The sequence below is a fragment of the Etheostoma spectabile genome, chromosome 20 (assembly GCF_008692095.1).
Source record: "Etheostoma spectabile isolate EspeVRDwgs_2016 chromosome 20, UIUC_Espe_1.0, whole genome shotgun sequence".
Taxonomy (NCBI): Eukaryota; Metazoa; Chordata; class Actinopteri; order Perciformes; family Percidae; genus Etheostoma; species Etheostoma spectabile.
In genome coordinates, this window is record NC_045752.1 from 10,873,466 (window position 1) to 10,890,476 (window position 17,011).

The 17,011-nt window shown below is 41.8% G+C and overlaps 2 protein-coding genes across 6 annotated transcripts in view; one reads left to right on the forward strand and one right to left on the reverse strand.

Annotated features, from left to right (window-relative positions):
* Positions 1 to 4,172, forward strand: part of ttll5 (tubulin tyrosine ligase-like family, member 5) — a 46,973-nt gene extending 42,801 nt beyond the window's left edge. For 4 of the 5 annotated variants that reach the window (XM_032500306.1, XM_032500307.1, XM_032500308.1 and 1 more), the window contains 2 exons: positions 366 to 448; positions 3,839 to 4,172. In XM_032500306.1, the coding sequence (XP_032356197.1) occupies positions 366 to 448; positions 3,839 to 3,891 (136 nt within the window). In that variant the 3' untranslated portion in view covers positions 3,892 to 4,172. The remainder of the gene's footprint in view (positions 1 to 365; positions 449 to 3,838) is intronic. The other variant, XM_032500310.1, reaches the window with a different exon arrangement.
* Positions 4,173 to 4,750: 578 nt separating this feature from the next.
* The window catches only part of tgfb3 (transforming growth factor, beta 3), a 13,220-nt gene continuing 959 nt past the window's right edge, over positions 4,751 to 17,011 (reverse strand). Inside the window, exons 2-7 of the mRNA XM_032500323.1 lie at positions 11,085 to 11,248; positions 9,693 to 9,822; positions 9,441 to 9,548; positions 7,669 to 7,825; positions 6,748 to 6,901; positions 4,751 to 6,645 (exon numbers count right to left, since the gene is read on the reverse strand). Of these exons, the coding sequence (XP_032356214.1) occupies positions 6,487 to 6,645; positions 6,748 to 6,901; positions 7,669 to 7,825; positions 9,441 to 9,548; positions 9,693 to 9,822; positions 11,085 to 11,248 (872 nt within the window). The 3' untranslated portion in view covers positions 4,751 to 6,486. The remainder of the gene's footprint in view (positions 6,646 to 6,747; positions 6,902 to 7,668; positions 7,826 to 9,440; positions 9,549 to 9,692; positions 9,823 to 11,084; positions 11,249 to 17,011) is intronic.

Below are 17,011 nucleotides of genomic sequence, written 5' to 3' on the forward strand. Positions count from 1 at the left end.
ACACACACACACACACACACACACACACACACACACACACAGTTTTCAGTTTTTTATTTATATATTTAGATTTTTTTTTCAACACTTTTTTTGTTGGGCATTTTTAGGCCTTTATTGACAGGACAGCTGAAGAAATGAATAGGGAAAAAAGAGGGAATAACATGCAGCAAAGTCGAACTCGGGCCTGCTACATTGAGGAGTAAACATCTAAATATGGGCGCTCGCTCTACCAACTGAGCCATCCAGGTGCCCATAAATCCATAGCTTTGACCCAGCTTGTGGAGATAAGCATTGCTTTTCAGGTACAGTTCTGTAACCGCTTGAATGATTTTTTTCACTGACCCTTAGCGTCTCTTGATTAACAGGCAGACGTCCGCAGAGAGTTCAGCCAGTGGAAGTGTGTCCAGCGGTCAGCATGTGGTCTACAAAGCTATCTGTGGTAAAACAGGTGGGTCTGATGCTGCAATTCTACACACACTTAGTACCGTGCTGTAACTTGGCCTGTTGGTGCTGACGTCCTCGGGCAGGGGGGAAGTTGTGCCCTCTCTATGCCAGTGTCCGTGATTACAGCCAAGCATAGTGGACATTCCCCATGGAGAACTGATAAACACCCCTGGATATTTTTAGCCAGCTCCTACTCACATAGTAGTGTGCAGGATGTGTAAATGCATTTGCACACTATAAAGCATAACTACATTGCCATAATGATTTATGGTGTACAAACTTGAATTACAACCTTGTTATAAATTACAAGTAAGCTTTTATTGTATTATATTACAATGACTCTCTTTAGACTCCTCTCTTTATAAACAGGTTAGCGCAGTGGTAAAAACAAGCTTCTTTCAGCTCAGACTTCTTGGGAAGGTCAAGCCTTACCTGCCCCATAGCCAACTGGAAACAGATGTGCATGCCTTGATCACAAATCGCCTGGACTATTGTAACTCATTGTACTATGGCCTTAATCAGTCTTCAGTTCGCCGATTACAATTAGTTCAGAATGCGGCTGCACGCCTGCTGACAGGAAACAGGCGCAGTGACCACATCACCCCTGTACTGTCGTCCCTCCACTGGCTGCCTGTCGTTTTTAGAATCCATTTTAAGATCTTATTGTTTGTTTTTACATGTCTTAATGGGCTGGCACCATCATATTTATCTGATATGCTGATTTTGTACTCTCCGGTCAGAGCACTCAGGTCCGCTGACCAGTTGCTTTTGGTCTGTCCCAGAACCAGACTGAAGACCAGAGGAGACCGAGCTTTCTCAGTAGCAGGTCCTAAGCTCTGGAACGCTCTCCCTTTCAACATTAGAGCAGCTTCCTCTACTGGGAGTTTTAAATCACTTTTAAAAACTCATCTTTTTGCACTGGCTTTTAACATAAGCTGAACTGTGACATTTTATTGGTATTGATTTGAGCAAAGTCTTCTATCTGTTTTAGGCACTCTGTTTTAGATGGTCATCTATTATGTTTTTATCTTATGTTGTTATCTATATTTGTAAAGCACTTTGGGGCAGTAGTGATTGTTTGTAAATGTGCTATATAAATAAAACTTGACTTGACTTGACTTGACTAGAGTTTATGGCAAGTAGAGTTGAAGCAGCCAGATCTGAATAGGCATAAACAAACTCCCTGTAATTTGCTATTTGATCATATTGTCTGTATGTGTCCAGGACTAGAAATTAGATTACTTCTGAAGGATAAAGAGGCATTACAGTGATGACATCTTTCTTTTGTTATGAGATCCAGTGATGGGAACAGTTTGGGCATTCCCATCTGTTGGTCATTCCTACGCAGTCTGTCCGCCAAAAAGGCCGTCCAGTTGTACCGACGAAATTACACCAAGAAAATGAAAAATGTCTGTGTAAGTCTTTGCTAAGTTTATTATGAGTAATGCTCTCACGTGTGCCCCTGTCATCCTGCCCTATTTCCACAACTCTTTCCATCCTGAGCAAAGTGTTGAGCTTATTGCAGTAACAGTGATATTAAGCGCTGATGCACACATCTGTTTGCCTGATCAAGAGCTTTTTCCATAGACCGACTATACATTAGCATTAGCAAATCATACCATTCATCACACCATGTGAGTGGCACAGTCAAGTCAACCAAGAAATCAGCTTGTCGGAAAAACACAGTAGCTGTGCACTACGCAGTCTCAACCCCCCCCCCAGAAAAAAAAAACGAATGAGTCTGTGTGTCTGTGACCAGAACATTTCTTTTTATTCTCCCTCTTCCCCCCAAAACTATGAAGGCTGGCTTAAGTGAACAAACATCTTATAAACTCATCAATTACTGTAACTGGATCCATTGGGAGAAGCTTCTGAATTTCATGAATGCATTTTTTCCGTCGTTCAGGGCGCAAAGGGTGGGGGGGGGATGCCTCACTCTTGACTTTAAAAAAAAAAAGTTGCCAAGTACCAATACCAGTTAGCAAGGCAGGTTAAACCATGCATTTAGAATGGGACTGGGAGTTGAATAGAGACTCAGTGTAGTGTTGTGGAGGGAGGAGGGTGTTATTAGAGCCTTTGTGGAGCTTAGGAGTGCGTCAGGTCTCTCTGCCTTCCCAGTGTACCTTTGTAGCAAGATGACTGAGCTTCCCTGATTGACTCTGACAGGGAGTTAGAGTGAGTCCAAATGGAGAGCATTCTCTATGATCAGCTGTCAACCATCATTAATCACACTCTCCCTTTATCTCTCTCTTGTGCGCTCTCTTAATCTCTTCCTCTCTTTGCTCATATTCAACTCTCCCTTTATCCTCTGAAAGGTTTTCCTGCTCACCCACCCTTATTCCCCTTTTTCCTTTCCCACTTGTTCTCTCGTAATTTTTGACATGAGATAAAGGGAGGGTTTTGACGAAGATCTACCAAAGCTTACAAACCTAGATTATATCGACCACGTTTGTTTACAATGCTTCCCTTGACCCTATCTTGAAGTACTCAGGACTTCACAGCTGGTGACTGGCGAGATGGATGGCTTTAGTTTGAGAAGAAAATGAATGTTGCACTTGTGCCATTTTAATGGGAGTCTGATCATGTCAGGGCGGATCCCTTAGGCCTCTCTCTCTCTTTTAAAATAAGACTGTGTGGTGCCCTTTTGGGAAATGAATATGGTCCTTGGCTGTCAACCCCTTTTCATACATATTATGTAAGTTATTGGATGTTTGATTCGAGGCAATCACTGATGCACCTTTTTGATTATTACACAAAGATCCAAACTGTTGAATAATGATGGTAGATAACTGATAATACTGTTATTCTGTTCCAACTTCCAGACCTTTTTCTTTCCAACATTTCCAAGTGTCACTTGGAGTGGGACATGTGTGAGACACTATTGTCGCTTTCTCTTTCTTTTGCTGAAATGGCGGAAGCTTCTTCCAGCGTTCATGTCATTGGATTGGAAGTCAGGGAGATGCTTTAGTTTTCCAGCTCAGTCAGGCCCCATGGTGTAAAAGAGCACCAATATAAACAGAGTGTGCAGAGAGGGAATGAAAGGGAATACTGTTTGGGAGCACAAACACGGCAGCACTAACTGTACTTGCAATGCCTTTTCTACAGGACGCCTGGCCGCGAGCCAGCCGATAGGATGAGTGAGTGGGGGGGCTGAGAGGGCTAAGCACTGAGATGGCCGAGCAGATCCGCTGTTGTGCTTGGCTTGACCAAGCAACGTTCAAAATATCAACAAAACATTGAGCAGGAGGGTTTTAGTGTACTCCTTTAATGTAAAACTCCTTCAAATTTGACCTTAACATTTTTGTTTGTGCATATGGTGTGGGTGCTGTTGGGAAACCTTGTGCTAACCTTCTTCCTCTTTTTAATAATTTGACTTTCATCTGTTGTTTCCCAGGTCTTTCTGTTCACCCCAAGCTGTTCCAGGGCCAGGAGCCCACTCACAGATGACATGAAAGCGACCAGAGGCACGCCCTACCCCTCTGCTTGCCTGACAGGTGTCTCTGCATGTAACTACATCCTCATAGATGTGTATTCTGGGAAAGTACAACAGCAGCAGATGAAAGCATGCCAGACATTGAACAGGCTCCTATTAATTTCTCTATGATAGAGCCACAGACATGTAAGAGGATAGTCTTCTAGGACAGGAATGCCCAGCTTTGACGCAGGTTGGGATTTTGTTTGCTCAGCTCAACATCAGTTGGTCTTTTCAGCTCCTTGCCCCCCCCCCCCCCCCCCCCCCCCCCCCCCCCCCCCCCCCCCCCCCCCCCAATCACACCCTCTTAGCTACACTCAGTCTATAGCCCAACAGTTGTCCGCCCTCATTCTCTGCATGCTACTGATGCCACAGAAAGATTTCACTGACAGATAGCCTTCAGCAGATGGTTCTTTAATGCCCCAGTGGCATTTTAACTGCAAGATTCAACCTTTTATTTTTTTTGCTCATGTAGTATCATGTGCACCACTAGACTTTTCATGTAGAATTTATCTTACTAAAAAGTTATACAGACAGACAAGCATGCAGAGAAGTTTCTTTCATGGGTGGCTTCTTGCATTATACACCAAACCAAGTTGTTGCCAAATGGAACTCTATGGTCTTTGCCTAAGGATGTGTTAAAGTATAGCATCCTTTGCTTGTAGGCTTAAAAAGGAGCTTAAATACGATTGGTTCATGCCTTGTTCCCTGTTTACACGGATGATGTAATACTGTTGCCGGGATGTTTAGGTTTTATATCAAGAATAGAGTGGGCTTGTGATTATTCTTGTAAACTGTTGAGATGTTGATGTTGTTTTCCTTGGATGGACCAAATTTAATATTTTTGGTTTAGTAAGTAAATTATTGCATCAGTATTTATTTAATGGACATTGTCCATCAAAAGGCCTTTTTGGCCGTTTCTGTAGCTCAAAGCATAACATAAATAAAAAATGCGGCTATGCACAGCCTTTCCTACAACGAAGGTTAATGCTGCACTGGCAGACCAATATCCTTGTAGATATTGCTCGGGACCATATAGATAGTTAACTCAGGGTGTGTTAATAGAATCAAACATCTCTGTTATATATCAATAGATTCAGCATATGTTTAACATGACTTTGTCAGAAATACTTAAATGTCATGCATGTTTTTTGTCATATCAGCTGATGATTATCATCAGAGTGGTTTTGCACAGATTGTAGTTTTCAGTGCAGTACAACAGAACTGGTTTTAATACACTTGATGGTATTGGATTTTTTGTAATGATTGATATTAAACTTAATGTTGTGGATTTCCTTTACTACAGTACACCAGTGCATGCAAAATCCAACAGTAGAATCTGAAATCAATGTGCATATTCTCCTGTGGTGATACAAAGTTGTTTATAGTCTGATCACTTAATCTGTTTAGTCGCTGATTGTTTACAACACACATGCGTGGAAATGTAATATTTTTTCAGTCTGTATCGAACGGCATTGAAAAACATTAAAACATGCTGATCATGTCAGTAAATGTATTTGTTCACCACACATGCGGCACACTGGAAGTTGTCTCTCACTGGACTTTGATGTTATCACTTTGGTCAAATTTACCCTATTTCCCTTTAAAATAAAGTGCTCTAAAATACTTAATGCAAACAAAAAACTCCAACAATAATGGAATTAGAACAATTCTATCCAACTGTCCATTTTTAATTAAAAAAAAAAGTGTTTCCAAGAGTAATAAGAAAAACATTTACAGTTAGTGATCTAGTTAAGTGTTCACTTAGTGACATACGTCGTCTCATACAACAGAAAGACTTCACTTCATAACAAAATGATCCCTGGAAATCACCATCCTGTTGTATTACAGAGGTAAACGTAACCATGGAAATACTACTTTAAAATAAAAGTTGGTTTCCAGCATGTTTTCTTTTTGTCATTTTAATTCAACAGCATTTTAATCCTAAACAAACAGTGTATTGAGCTGTGAAGGGAGCTGTGGCGGGCACAGCATCGGTTTCCAGCTCAGACATTTGAAGGTGTCCTGTGGGTCAGAGCTGAGGGATGTGTTTGCTCTCAACAAGCAATCATTTTTTTGTTTCACCCTCTTTGACGTATTCCTATTATGCTGAGTTTAGTCTGCATTCTCAGTTGTTTTCTCTTTTTGACTGCAATTATTTTATGTCCGTAAGAATGCAGTGGTCATTGAAAGGCAATTATTGTTCTGTTCCTCTTGTTATTTAACAGTGAGGTACAGGCTGTTCAAAATGCTGGAATATGAAGGAAAAAAAACATGAGAAATACTGAAGTCAGAAAGGTGGTTGCTGAGGACGTCTGTTGGGTTTAGAGTGCCGTTAGTGAAGTGGCGTTTGACAAGTCTTCCTGGTAAATGCTGCCGATGATTGGGTGTGGAATGCATTTTAGTTTTTTGTGTGAAAGAGAGCGCTCGGGCAAGGCTGAAGCTGGGGTTGTAGGTACTCGTGGAGGGCAAAGTGTACCGCGCCCCCTTTAAGCCCTCATATTTGCTCCTGAGTAGTGCTGGGAGCCATCACATCCCACGTCTCTAGCCGGGCCCCGAAGCCCTGAAGTTTAGCTGCACTTGCAGGACTTGACAACCATGTTGGAAAGCTGCTCGACTTTGGGGGAGCGACCCACGTAGTAGAGGATGGTGAGGGGCTCTAAGTCCTGAGGAACGCAGCAGGGTGAGGCAGATGCTTCGGGGTTCAAGGTGTTGTACAGGCTCAGCAGCTGTGGAAGAAAGAGCGGAAGGAGATAGGGATCAGCAATCATGTTTCCCCAAACAGATTCAACACTTTGGTGGCACTTTGGTGGTGTGGCACTTTGTCTTACCGAGCTGTGAGTGGTGTCTGCGCTGCGTAGGTAAGGACAGGGACCAGAGCAGAAGTTGGCATAGTACCCTTCAGGCTGATGAATCCACCTCCAGCCCAAATCCTGCCGGAAATTAATATATAGTGGTCGCACACAGCAGTTCTCCTCATAATTGCTGCAGACATGAGAGGACAGAGAGGATTACACTCACTTCATTTCACAGACGACACACATTTTTAAGAGTTGTATACATTTTCCTCCCCACGGGCACACAGCCAGAGATGAGATTGAAGTTCAGGAATTCCACTCTAAGGTGTGCCCTTATTTTCCCTCTTGGAGTCAGCCCAGGTGTCTCTGGTGCTGCCTGTCAGCCTGACAGAGGAAATCCAAAGCTGAGCAGACAGCGTGTAAGAGGAGGCGGTGTTAGCTAGTACTGGGACAGATCCCGACTTGTATTAGCTAATACCTCTGTCATGCTCGTCTAGGTGATTAACAAGCTTATTCTGTGCCCATGTACTCTTCTTCCCTGCCATCTTTTTGAGACGTGACAGCTGAAATATTTCCATTTCATGTTGCCTTGGCTGGTGTACTATTGGACAACCCTCTGTCAGAAAGAAGTAGCAGCAAGTCTTCGTTTGCAATATTTTACCTAGCCCAGTATTTAAATCTCAAAAACTGACAGTGCAGGTGCAATAGACCTGCACTGAAAAATATGAATCATGATTTATTAGCTTAGAATTGATATCACGATTCTCTGCTACAAATTTTTTTTCTCACGAAGATTAATGTTTGTTTAAAAAAAATTTAAATCGTGAACAGGGGGAATCAAGATTGCAATTTTATAATGATTAGTCGTGCAGGCTTAAGGTGCAGCCAGAGAAATTATTCAACAAAGTTGAAGACTACAGTCCAAGCAGTGCATTACATTTTCCAGGGCCTTACTTGAAGCAGTAATTGGTGTCAAGTGCCCGCTTACGCCTTCGGGAGGAGGATTGGGCATCCAGCCTGTGGGGAGGGAGCATCATGAGGATAAGGTGGGGGTAGAGCTGCTCCTTTGGTTTTTTCACACGGCTCAGATCGTCATATTCCGCTTCCATACCTGAAGGAGACAGTCAGTCAGTCTAGAGCATACCAAGGAAAACGGCACTAAGATTTGTGAATTGTAAAGATGTCTTTAAGAGCTGACTTCAGTGGAACCACAGCTTAACTCTAATCAGTGTAGTCAACTGTAACCTTTAAAGAAAGATACTGTAATATCCAAAAAGGGCTTCACAAATTTTTTGGCTCACTGTTTTCACCCTTCTCCTTATTTAACACTGGTCCCTAACTTCCTCCTTTTCTCCGTTCTCCCCCCCTGGGCCTGTGTCTGCTCATCCAATCTACCCTTGATAGCTAAAGCAGTTGATATCTCAGGAGAGATGCTGCTGTTGGATATGTACGCCCCTCTTTAATTCGGGGCCAAGCGTCTAAGCGCTGTGGCAGCACATTCCTTGTGGCCAAGCCAGTCGAGAGTGTTCCCAGGGCCAAGGGCCCGGGGGCCCCAGTGCTAAGTGAGATACCAGATCAATTGTATTCCCATGCTCTGTGTCTCTCTCTTCATCTTAGAAAGGAAACGCATTATCCTACCAAAAAGAGCTCAAAAGGTATTGCTGCTGGAGAAACATGTTGATGACTGGATAAAAAGGAACCTTTTTTAGACCAGTCTTCTAATAAGGAGAGACTTGTGAGTGTGATTGTATTGTAACCAGATTCTCATTCATCCTAGGAAACGCTGCACTAGAACATACCTACACATTAAGAGACAAAATAAAGACCTCAGGTATCTTTAAGTTTCAAAAGTTTAATTTTACATATTTATATATTAAATATAAATATTGTTTATTTATTTTCATCAAATAAACTTCTACCATTTGTAGAATTGAAGTATAGAGTCCATTCTGCCAACATTGAAACACCAGATGGGGCGTCCTATAGCGGCCCTGTATGAAGGGTTTTGTAGGATCCTATATCACATTAACAGAACACCAACCAATGCATGCCATTTTCCAATTGTAGGATGATTACATCATAACTGATAATTCAAATACAAGTATGACATTTTGGAAACATCTGAAACAGGCACTATAAACCAAACCCTGAGCCCCACACAAACGCTCACAATAAACTGGTCCTAAGACCCACTAATGCAAATCATCCTAAAACCAGCACTGCCTCAAAAGCGCTATAGTAATCACAATGAAACATTTTTTTCAACAAACATGAGATGCCTATCTGGAACACTAGACAAATCAAACGGACATTAATGTTATCTGCTTCACATTATGTCTTTGCATGCCTCATGCTGAGGAACAAACAGTAACAACATCCCACTAAATCTTGACTCACCTATCACTATCCATATATTCTATTCTATTCTATACTATTAGTATAACCATTACTACTGTTGATTTCTTTAAAAAATATTTCTTATTTAAATGCCAACCTTGCTTTACAGATCTATTTTTACTTCCCCTAAATATAAAATTCCTCACATACATTTATAGAAATGTGCCTGGCTGTCAATATGAAACCATAACAATGTTGCTTTCATCACCTTCATGATACCTTGTGAACTTGCAATTTTCACGCTTTAGGAAAAACAACAAAGCTTGCCATTGCAAATCCAAAACATCTGAATTTCTGTAACATCACTGAGATATTAAATGCAGTCTCACCTTTGAACTTGACCTCTAGCACCTCATTGGCATTGTCAATGATGTCGCCATTAGGCCTGAAAGTGTGGCAGGGACAATGTACGCTGATCTCCAGGCCAAGATTGGTCTCTGAGGGGGAAACAAGAGCAGAGGGATCTAAGGAGCTGTCATTTTCCCCTGACCACGTTATCCTTCATTTTGAATAAACCAGTACTATTTGGCAGGATATGTAATAAGGTGCGATGCAAGGAAAATTGGAGGTGTCCCACTTACGTCGGTACATTAGCCACTCTCTCACTGTCTCTGTAACATCAAAGGAGACCCACTCGGGCGTTCCCTTGGTCAGGACGTTCTTGCCCCCAATGTAGCGCTGTTTGGCTTTGGGGTCATCTTTCTGGAGGATCTAAGAGGAAAGATAAAAATGTGACCCAGCTACATAAACTTTCTTTCTTTCACACACAGACACACACACACACACACACACACACAGAACCAGAGCTGTCTGTCTGAGCCAGACTCTCCAGAATGCCTTGGGCCAAATGTCTACTCTTCATGGAAAAAGTGACTCCGTGTGTTGATATCCCCATTTTGCAAGTTAATGCCTGCGTGTTACCCTTCTGCCAATGAGAACCTGGCTGTCCTTCACGTCAGCAGTTTAAATTTTGACTTTAGCTGGGCTCCCAGATGCAGTTCAGGGAAAAAAAAGCAGGGTTGCAGGTATCTCTTCGGGCATTCATGTCCTAACTGTTGTATCATGTTGAGGCCCCAAATTTACAAAACTGACGATGGAGTAAAATGCAACAGTGTTCAGACATTCCTATCTCCATCAGCACTTCTCTGAACAAAGGTGTTTATCTGTAGTTAGAAATGTGTGTATAACCACCGAGCCCCACAGCAGTGCCACGGATAACCAGGTTCCTGAACATTGTCAGCATCTAATCTGTCTTCCTGTGGGAACAAGGGGCCAGCGTCAGCCCTCTGCCAATCAACTCCAGTCTGAAAGTGAGCGAGCGAGCAGCTCCATTTACTCCCCCCGGTGGGTGACCCTGCCTCTATCTCCTTCTAGGCTCCTGGAAACAATCTGAGGGCCTGACAGTCTGTATTCAGCACTGGCCAGAGCCTTGCCTCAGAGGCGGTATGCAGTCCGGAGACGCTTGTCTCCCTGGCAGGAAATGTTGGAACCTGATCATTACTTCTAGTCTCTCACGGGAGATTAATGAGGAAACCGGAAAAAGAAAAATCCATCCTTGCCACCCCACACGCACAGACATCTAACAGGTTCATGCTTAAACACAAAAAATGTGCATAACAAATGCAGGTGCAGATCTATAAACCCCCTGTTGAAAGCATAACACTTTACTTGTTCTAACAAGGATGGACAACTGCTCTGAGATTGACAGCTAAAAATAAAGAAACTGCTGAATGGTAATCTAGGGTTTCTTATAGATGGCTGTGCAAGCTCTTAAATTTGTCCTTACGCAGAATCCATTTGACTGTAAGCACATGGAATAATGATCAGTGCATGAAAAAAGAGGGAGAGGGAGTTGGACACCCTAATATAAATGTTTTCATCTTTCTCGCTGACCTACACAGCCCTTCTGAGAGAAATACAGCACATTACCCTGCGCTCTGCTAACAGTGGAAATGAAAGGTCAGTTCCCACACCTGGTAGAGCTCAATCCTCTGCTCGTTTCTCTTGGCGCCAGGGTTGGAGATCCGCAGGGCTCGAAACTCGGCCCGGAACAAGTTGGTGGAGTTCTTCTCCATGGTGGAGACGTTAAAGCGGAACACCTTGGAGGTGGTACCCTTAGGGCAGAAGGGGAGGTCATCTGCAGGTAAAGTGTAAATAAGATGATGTTATTTAATATTATATTATTTAATATCTCCTAAAAAAAGCTCAGATTGGAACACTCATTGTTACTTTTGTCATAATCCCTTTAAGCTCTTGTCCATCTGTTACCACATTGTGTACATGTTACCAAAGCCTGTTTCCCACTGACATCCTTCTAGGGGTGGACATGTTTACCTTCTGATTATTGATACGTGGTTTTTTTTGCAGAGGATTCCCCTCTACGAGTTTAGATAGTCAGATAAAAACAACAACTTTTATTCTATTAACTATTTCTAGTCTATTTCAAAGAGACGTGGGCCATTACTGCAAACCATCTGCTTATACTTTGTGCGGTCCGAGTTAGCAAAAAGTTGAAGTCATGAAATTAAATGAAAACCAAATGTCCAATGTAGTAGTGGAGCAGGCTGCAGTGGGACGGCAGCATGCCCCTCCTCCTCCCACCAGCTCTTAAACCCAACAGGTGCTCCGAGGGCTCGGCCAGAAGCCAAGTATTCCCTTGGAACTAGGAGGTTTAGCTGGGAACATGTGGGCTCACGTGCTGGAGCAGAACAATACCTGAGAAACCATTGAGGAGGGCGACTCCATCACGACAGTAATAGCTTGCTGTATCCATGGTGTGGGTATGTGATTGTGCAATGACCTTTTGCAGAACTTAGCTAAGTAAATGGCTACATTGTGATTCTATGTAAAAAGCTTCCTGTTGCACTGAAATCTTTGCCTTTTTTATACCACAATGCCATTGAACAGTTTATTATTTTAACAGGCCAAGCACATGCAGTGTTGAGCAAAACAAGCACATAGCAAACTTTTTATGGGCCAAATGGAAACAGTTATTTACAGCCAAGCCATGGCTAATTTATTACTCCAAGCTTAAACTTTATTACCAAGCCTCAGATTTGCTGGTGGTTGAAAGGGGGCATTGCACCTTTAGCTGATTTGCACTTTGAGCTGTTTCGGGACAAATAGAAACTCCGAAATTCATTTGTTTCTGTCATGCAAAAGGAACTTGCACAAATCCAAGTATCTGTACTTCATTTGACCCATAATCCTATTTCAGTGTCCTCCCAGTCATTATCCGATATTTCCACAAAGTTTTTTTTTCAACTTTCCCTATTTATAGGTGACCTTTTTAGCATTCATCCCCAGCCAGATATCTGTCCAGTGTTTCCACACAATCTATAAGGAGGAAACCTCACTCCCCCCCCACACACATACACACACACACACACACGCACTCAGTGCTCCGTCTCCCCCCACTCCCCCCGTCCTTCTGCCTTCCCCACAGAAGGTGGAAAGCCCCACTTCGACAAGAGATTTGAAATTCTAATCAAGTCTTTGGTTTCCTTTTGGATGACCTCATTTTTCCCATTGCAATGGTTTTAGGTGGATTTCACATTATGGCTTATTTTTGCCAAGGGTCTGAAAGGTAATTTGTTCCATGTTGGTAAGTGGAGGGGATTGCTTGCATAATTAAAATTAAATATATTCACCAATTTTCGGACCCCCAAATGATGGCTCTTAAGACTGTCAGGATGCTGACCTAAGTTTGACCTGTACTATTTGAAACAGCACATCACAAATGTGGAAGTCAAACAAATTAGATCTATTGTTATACCTTCTGATTTATTTAGAGTACACACTGTTCTTAGGTCATGTTCTAATTAGAGAATTTAGTTTAACTGCAAAACAATATCATTAACACGCTTAGTCCTAAATAAAAGCCCTGATAAGAAAAATGATGTCCAGTTGATCTCATTTTCATATTATCACTTGGTAAATTTTAAACACAGACAGGCTTTAAATGTAGGATTTAGGGGTAAAGTTGTTCAGAAAAACTTTGGGGGGGGACATACGTTTGAACAAAGGCCCTCACCCAGACACTGTCCACCACACCCTGCACCCTGACACACTCTCACCCTCCAGTTTCTAGGATCCTCTTCTCTCATGACACATGATGAATTTTTCCTGATGAAAAAAACTCTCAGGAATCACCCCTTTTTGCCCTTTTGCCCAGGGGATTGTTTGTGATGTCAGTCTCTCTGGAGCTTTGTAGAGGTAAACTAAGAAAAAAGGAAGCGTAAGGCAGCAGGTGCTAGCCAGCTGCTAAGGTGTCTAGGTCTCATAGGAGACAATAGATTTTTTTATGGAAATGTAGTAGTTTGGGTGTTTTATTATCTAGTCAAATGGCAGTATCTGAAATTATAATTTGTTTTGCATAATGCTGCCATGGTTTGATTTTCACTTACCCATGACACAGAAAATAGATATTTGGTTTTAATAATACATATTTCAAATCTTAATTTTGTAACAGAGAAGAGCCTCATTTCTCTACTTCACTACAGCAGATGAGATAATGTGATGCAGCTCTGTTCTGAAGTTGAAAAACAACTTTTTTTCCACTTGATTAAGGATGAGGAAGCAAAAATGGTCAAGGCGTGGGAGTTGGGTGGTGGGGGTGGGAGATGCTGTTTCTTTGGGCCAAAGACCTCTGTCTCTGTTTGTTCAGATGACATCATCATTCTACTATCCCTTATATCAGATACCCTGCTGTCCTCAGCGTTGGTGCTCATATTTTACTGACGCCCACCCCGAATGGGAAGTAACGAAGTACAATACTTCGTTACTGTACTCAAGTAGATTTTTCTGATATTTTACTTACTTTACTATTTATTTTTGTGGCGACTTTTTACTTCTACTCCTTCCATTTTAACACAAATACGGTACTTTCTACTCCTTACATTTTACAAATTGGCTCGTTACTTTCGTTTTGTACAAAGGTTATGTCGGAAAATAGCGCGGACACGCGGCACACACCGGCGAGCGGTGCGCGCGCGACACGTAGAAAAAGTGAAGAAATGAAAAGGACAAGCTGTCCCGAGGATACCAGCTGAGATTGTGTGTGTTGCGTCTTTGAGAACTGTAATCGTATAACTCAGTTGTCAGTTCACTAAGCCTGTTACTGGTCTATAGTCTTCACATTTAAGTAAGTTAGCTATGTGTTCTGGTGTGGTCTTCACCTGTTAGCTGGGTTGCCGTTGGTCTTAATGAAGCATCAACAGTTCACCACGTTTATTTGCATGATTTGTTTTTTTTTTGACTGAACTTCGATACTGTATTTCAGTTGACAAGTGGATAAAACTTAGCTAGACAGAAGTCGTCTCCGTCTTTTATAACAGACCACACTGGGCCCAGTTGGAAACCAGAATCAGCTTTAATCCAGTCCTAATCTAGTTCTCAACTTTCCTATTATTTCACTGGAGTTATCCTTATTATTGTTTACGTCTTCAATACCATATTCAATCTAAATGGATGGGAATACATCTACTGTACGTTGCATTTGACGCACAACTAGACAACTCAACATATTCAGCATTCTGCATTATTCACAGCAATCATTGAGGCTTGATGGCGCTAACGTTAGCACAGTAGTATGGATGGCGCTAACGTTAGCACATAGTAGTATGGATGGCGCTAACGTTAGCACATAGTAGTATGGATGGTGTTACGTTAGCACAAGTAGTAGGGAGGGCGACATGATGGAAATGAAGAAACAGTAAGACATTCCCATCATTCTCAACCTTATCTGAAAGAAATGTTGAACAGTAGGCATCAAGAAGGACTACTGCGCAGTGTGCTGGGGAACTTCTTCATTAATGTCTGTTCAGTCATTCATATTTAATCCTTTATTTTATTTCCAGAAGCAGTATTGGCACACACATAAATGTAGATTCATTTTATGTTAGGGGGAAAGATTAAATAGAAACTGGATCTGTGAATTTTCACAGAATCACAACTGAATTCATATCTTGCTATTAAGTCGGAATCTTATAACCTGGAGTCCCAGTCTCTGTCATAATAATCATATATGTTTAGTTTTAGGCCTATTGGCAGACAGCCATTTAAATGTATCCAGTGCCATATAAAGACGTGTCCTCCATGTCCACTGAAGTTCCTCAGCGTCTCTCTAGTAACATTTGTGTGCTCAAGGTAGCTTTCGTGAGGATACTTTTACTTTTATACTTTAAGTAAATTTCCAAGCCTGTACTTGTTACTTTACTTGAGTAAATAAGTTGAATCAGTACTTACACTTTTACCGGGTATTTTTAACACAGTATCTGTACTTCTACTTAAGTACGGAAGTGAGTACTTTTGCCATCTCTTCTGCCCAACACTGAGTCAGTGATTGGCTTGAAATTTCACTGCATGCTTCAGTGTGCAATACTTTCTAATTTAGGAGTTGATTCAGAATGTTATCGTGCCAAAGGTCATCATTTAGTTCAGTTATGTCTTTATCTAATTTCTTCTACAGTATTTGGTTTATGATGATACAATGAGCCACAATGGCCTTCTGGTGCACCACAAAAAGGAAGATCTAGTGCTGCCCAGTCTCAGTTATGCTTCCTCTAGTCATAAATGACATGTGCCTTAATTTGGATTAGCAGTAGTGGCTAAGAAAAGTAGTCTGGAACAAGTGGCACATTAAAATATAACAGAAAAGTTTCTGCCAAGTTTCTGTTTTTTTAACTGGGCGTGGAAAAATGCAAAACTTGACTATATATTCCCAAACACTACCACCTTTCCAAAAGGGTGAATGTAAAACTCATTATATTCAGCAGGAATGAAAATTAACCTCGCTGCAAAATGATCAAGATGACGGACGTTATGTTCCTATATACTGCAACATGCCCCGCTCTCTTTAAAATTACTGAATGGAAAGGGAGAGAAAAGTGATAATTAGTGTGTGTTGGCACCTTGTGTTCATTTCCTAATAACTTTTCTTGGATAAGCTGTTTATTGCAGAAAGCGTTGCCAGTAGTAAGTCAAGTTCACATCTCGTACTATCACCTAGAGTATGGCCTACAGTATGAGACGCGTAATGTGTCCTGGGCACCTGGCCATCACTGATCCCACTCCTTAGACCTCTGTTTGTTTTGGGAGCTCTGGCTACCTTTGACCAATGGATAAACCCTGAGCTGTGTATTTTGAGTGTCAAAAGCACTTTATGGGACCTGTGAAATGGATTTGATTAGGACTTATGTTGGAACCGGCTCTGCTCTGCTTAGTATCAAAGCACAGCATAAACACCTGTTGATTTTGAAATGGTAACACCATGCATTAACTGGCCTCTGACCATGAGAAGGCACACATCCAACTCTTCCACTTAAAATACTGACTTTCTCTGCTGCTCAGTGAGCTTCTGTTTCTGGTTTCTGGAACAATCAATGGACCATAGTTTATACAGGAAATACCAATATGGATGAACAAGGGAATTAGATCATAAGACTGAGCTACTCGGCTCTTTGCTACTAGAAAGAAATAATTGGGGAAATGGAAGTGAAAAAGTCGTAACACTGGATGAAAAATATTGGGAAGCTCACGGCCAGAAAATGGAAATGAGGTATTGGAGTTGGCAATAAATACTAGACTTAACTGCCTGAGAATTTTCCCCGCTTAGGAATGTGTCAGACTTAGGCTGGAGTTCCCATGGCTTTGGTGTGAGGTATGTATGAGGAATGGTGCTCATTCCAATTAGACTGTTTACTTTGCCCTCTCCTTTGCGCGCCTCTCCACTTCTCATAGGCGCGTAGGTGCGTAAAGGCTGCGCAGACACGAGTGGACTTAAGGCCAAATGGAAAAAACGAACTCCCTGCTTTTGATCCTGTTACCTCCCCTATATTATTTTTATATAGTAGCCAGATAAATGAGTGTAGACAGATTTGCAAAAGTGAGTTTACAAACG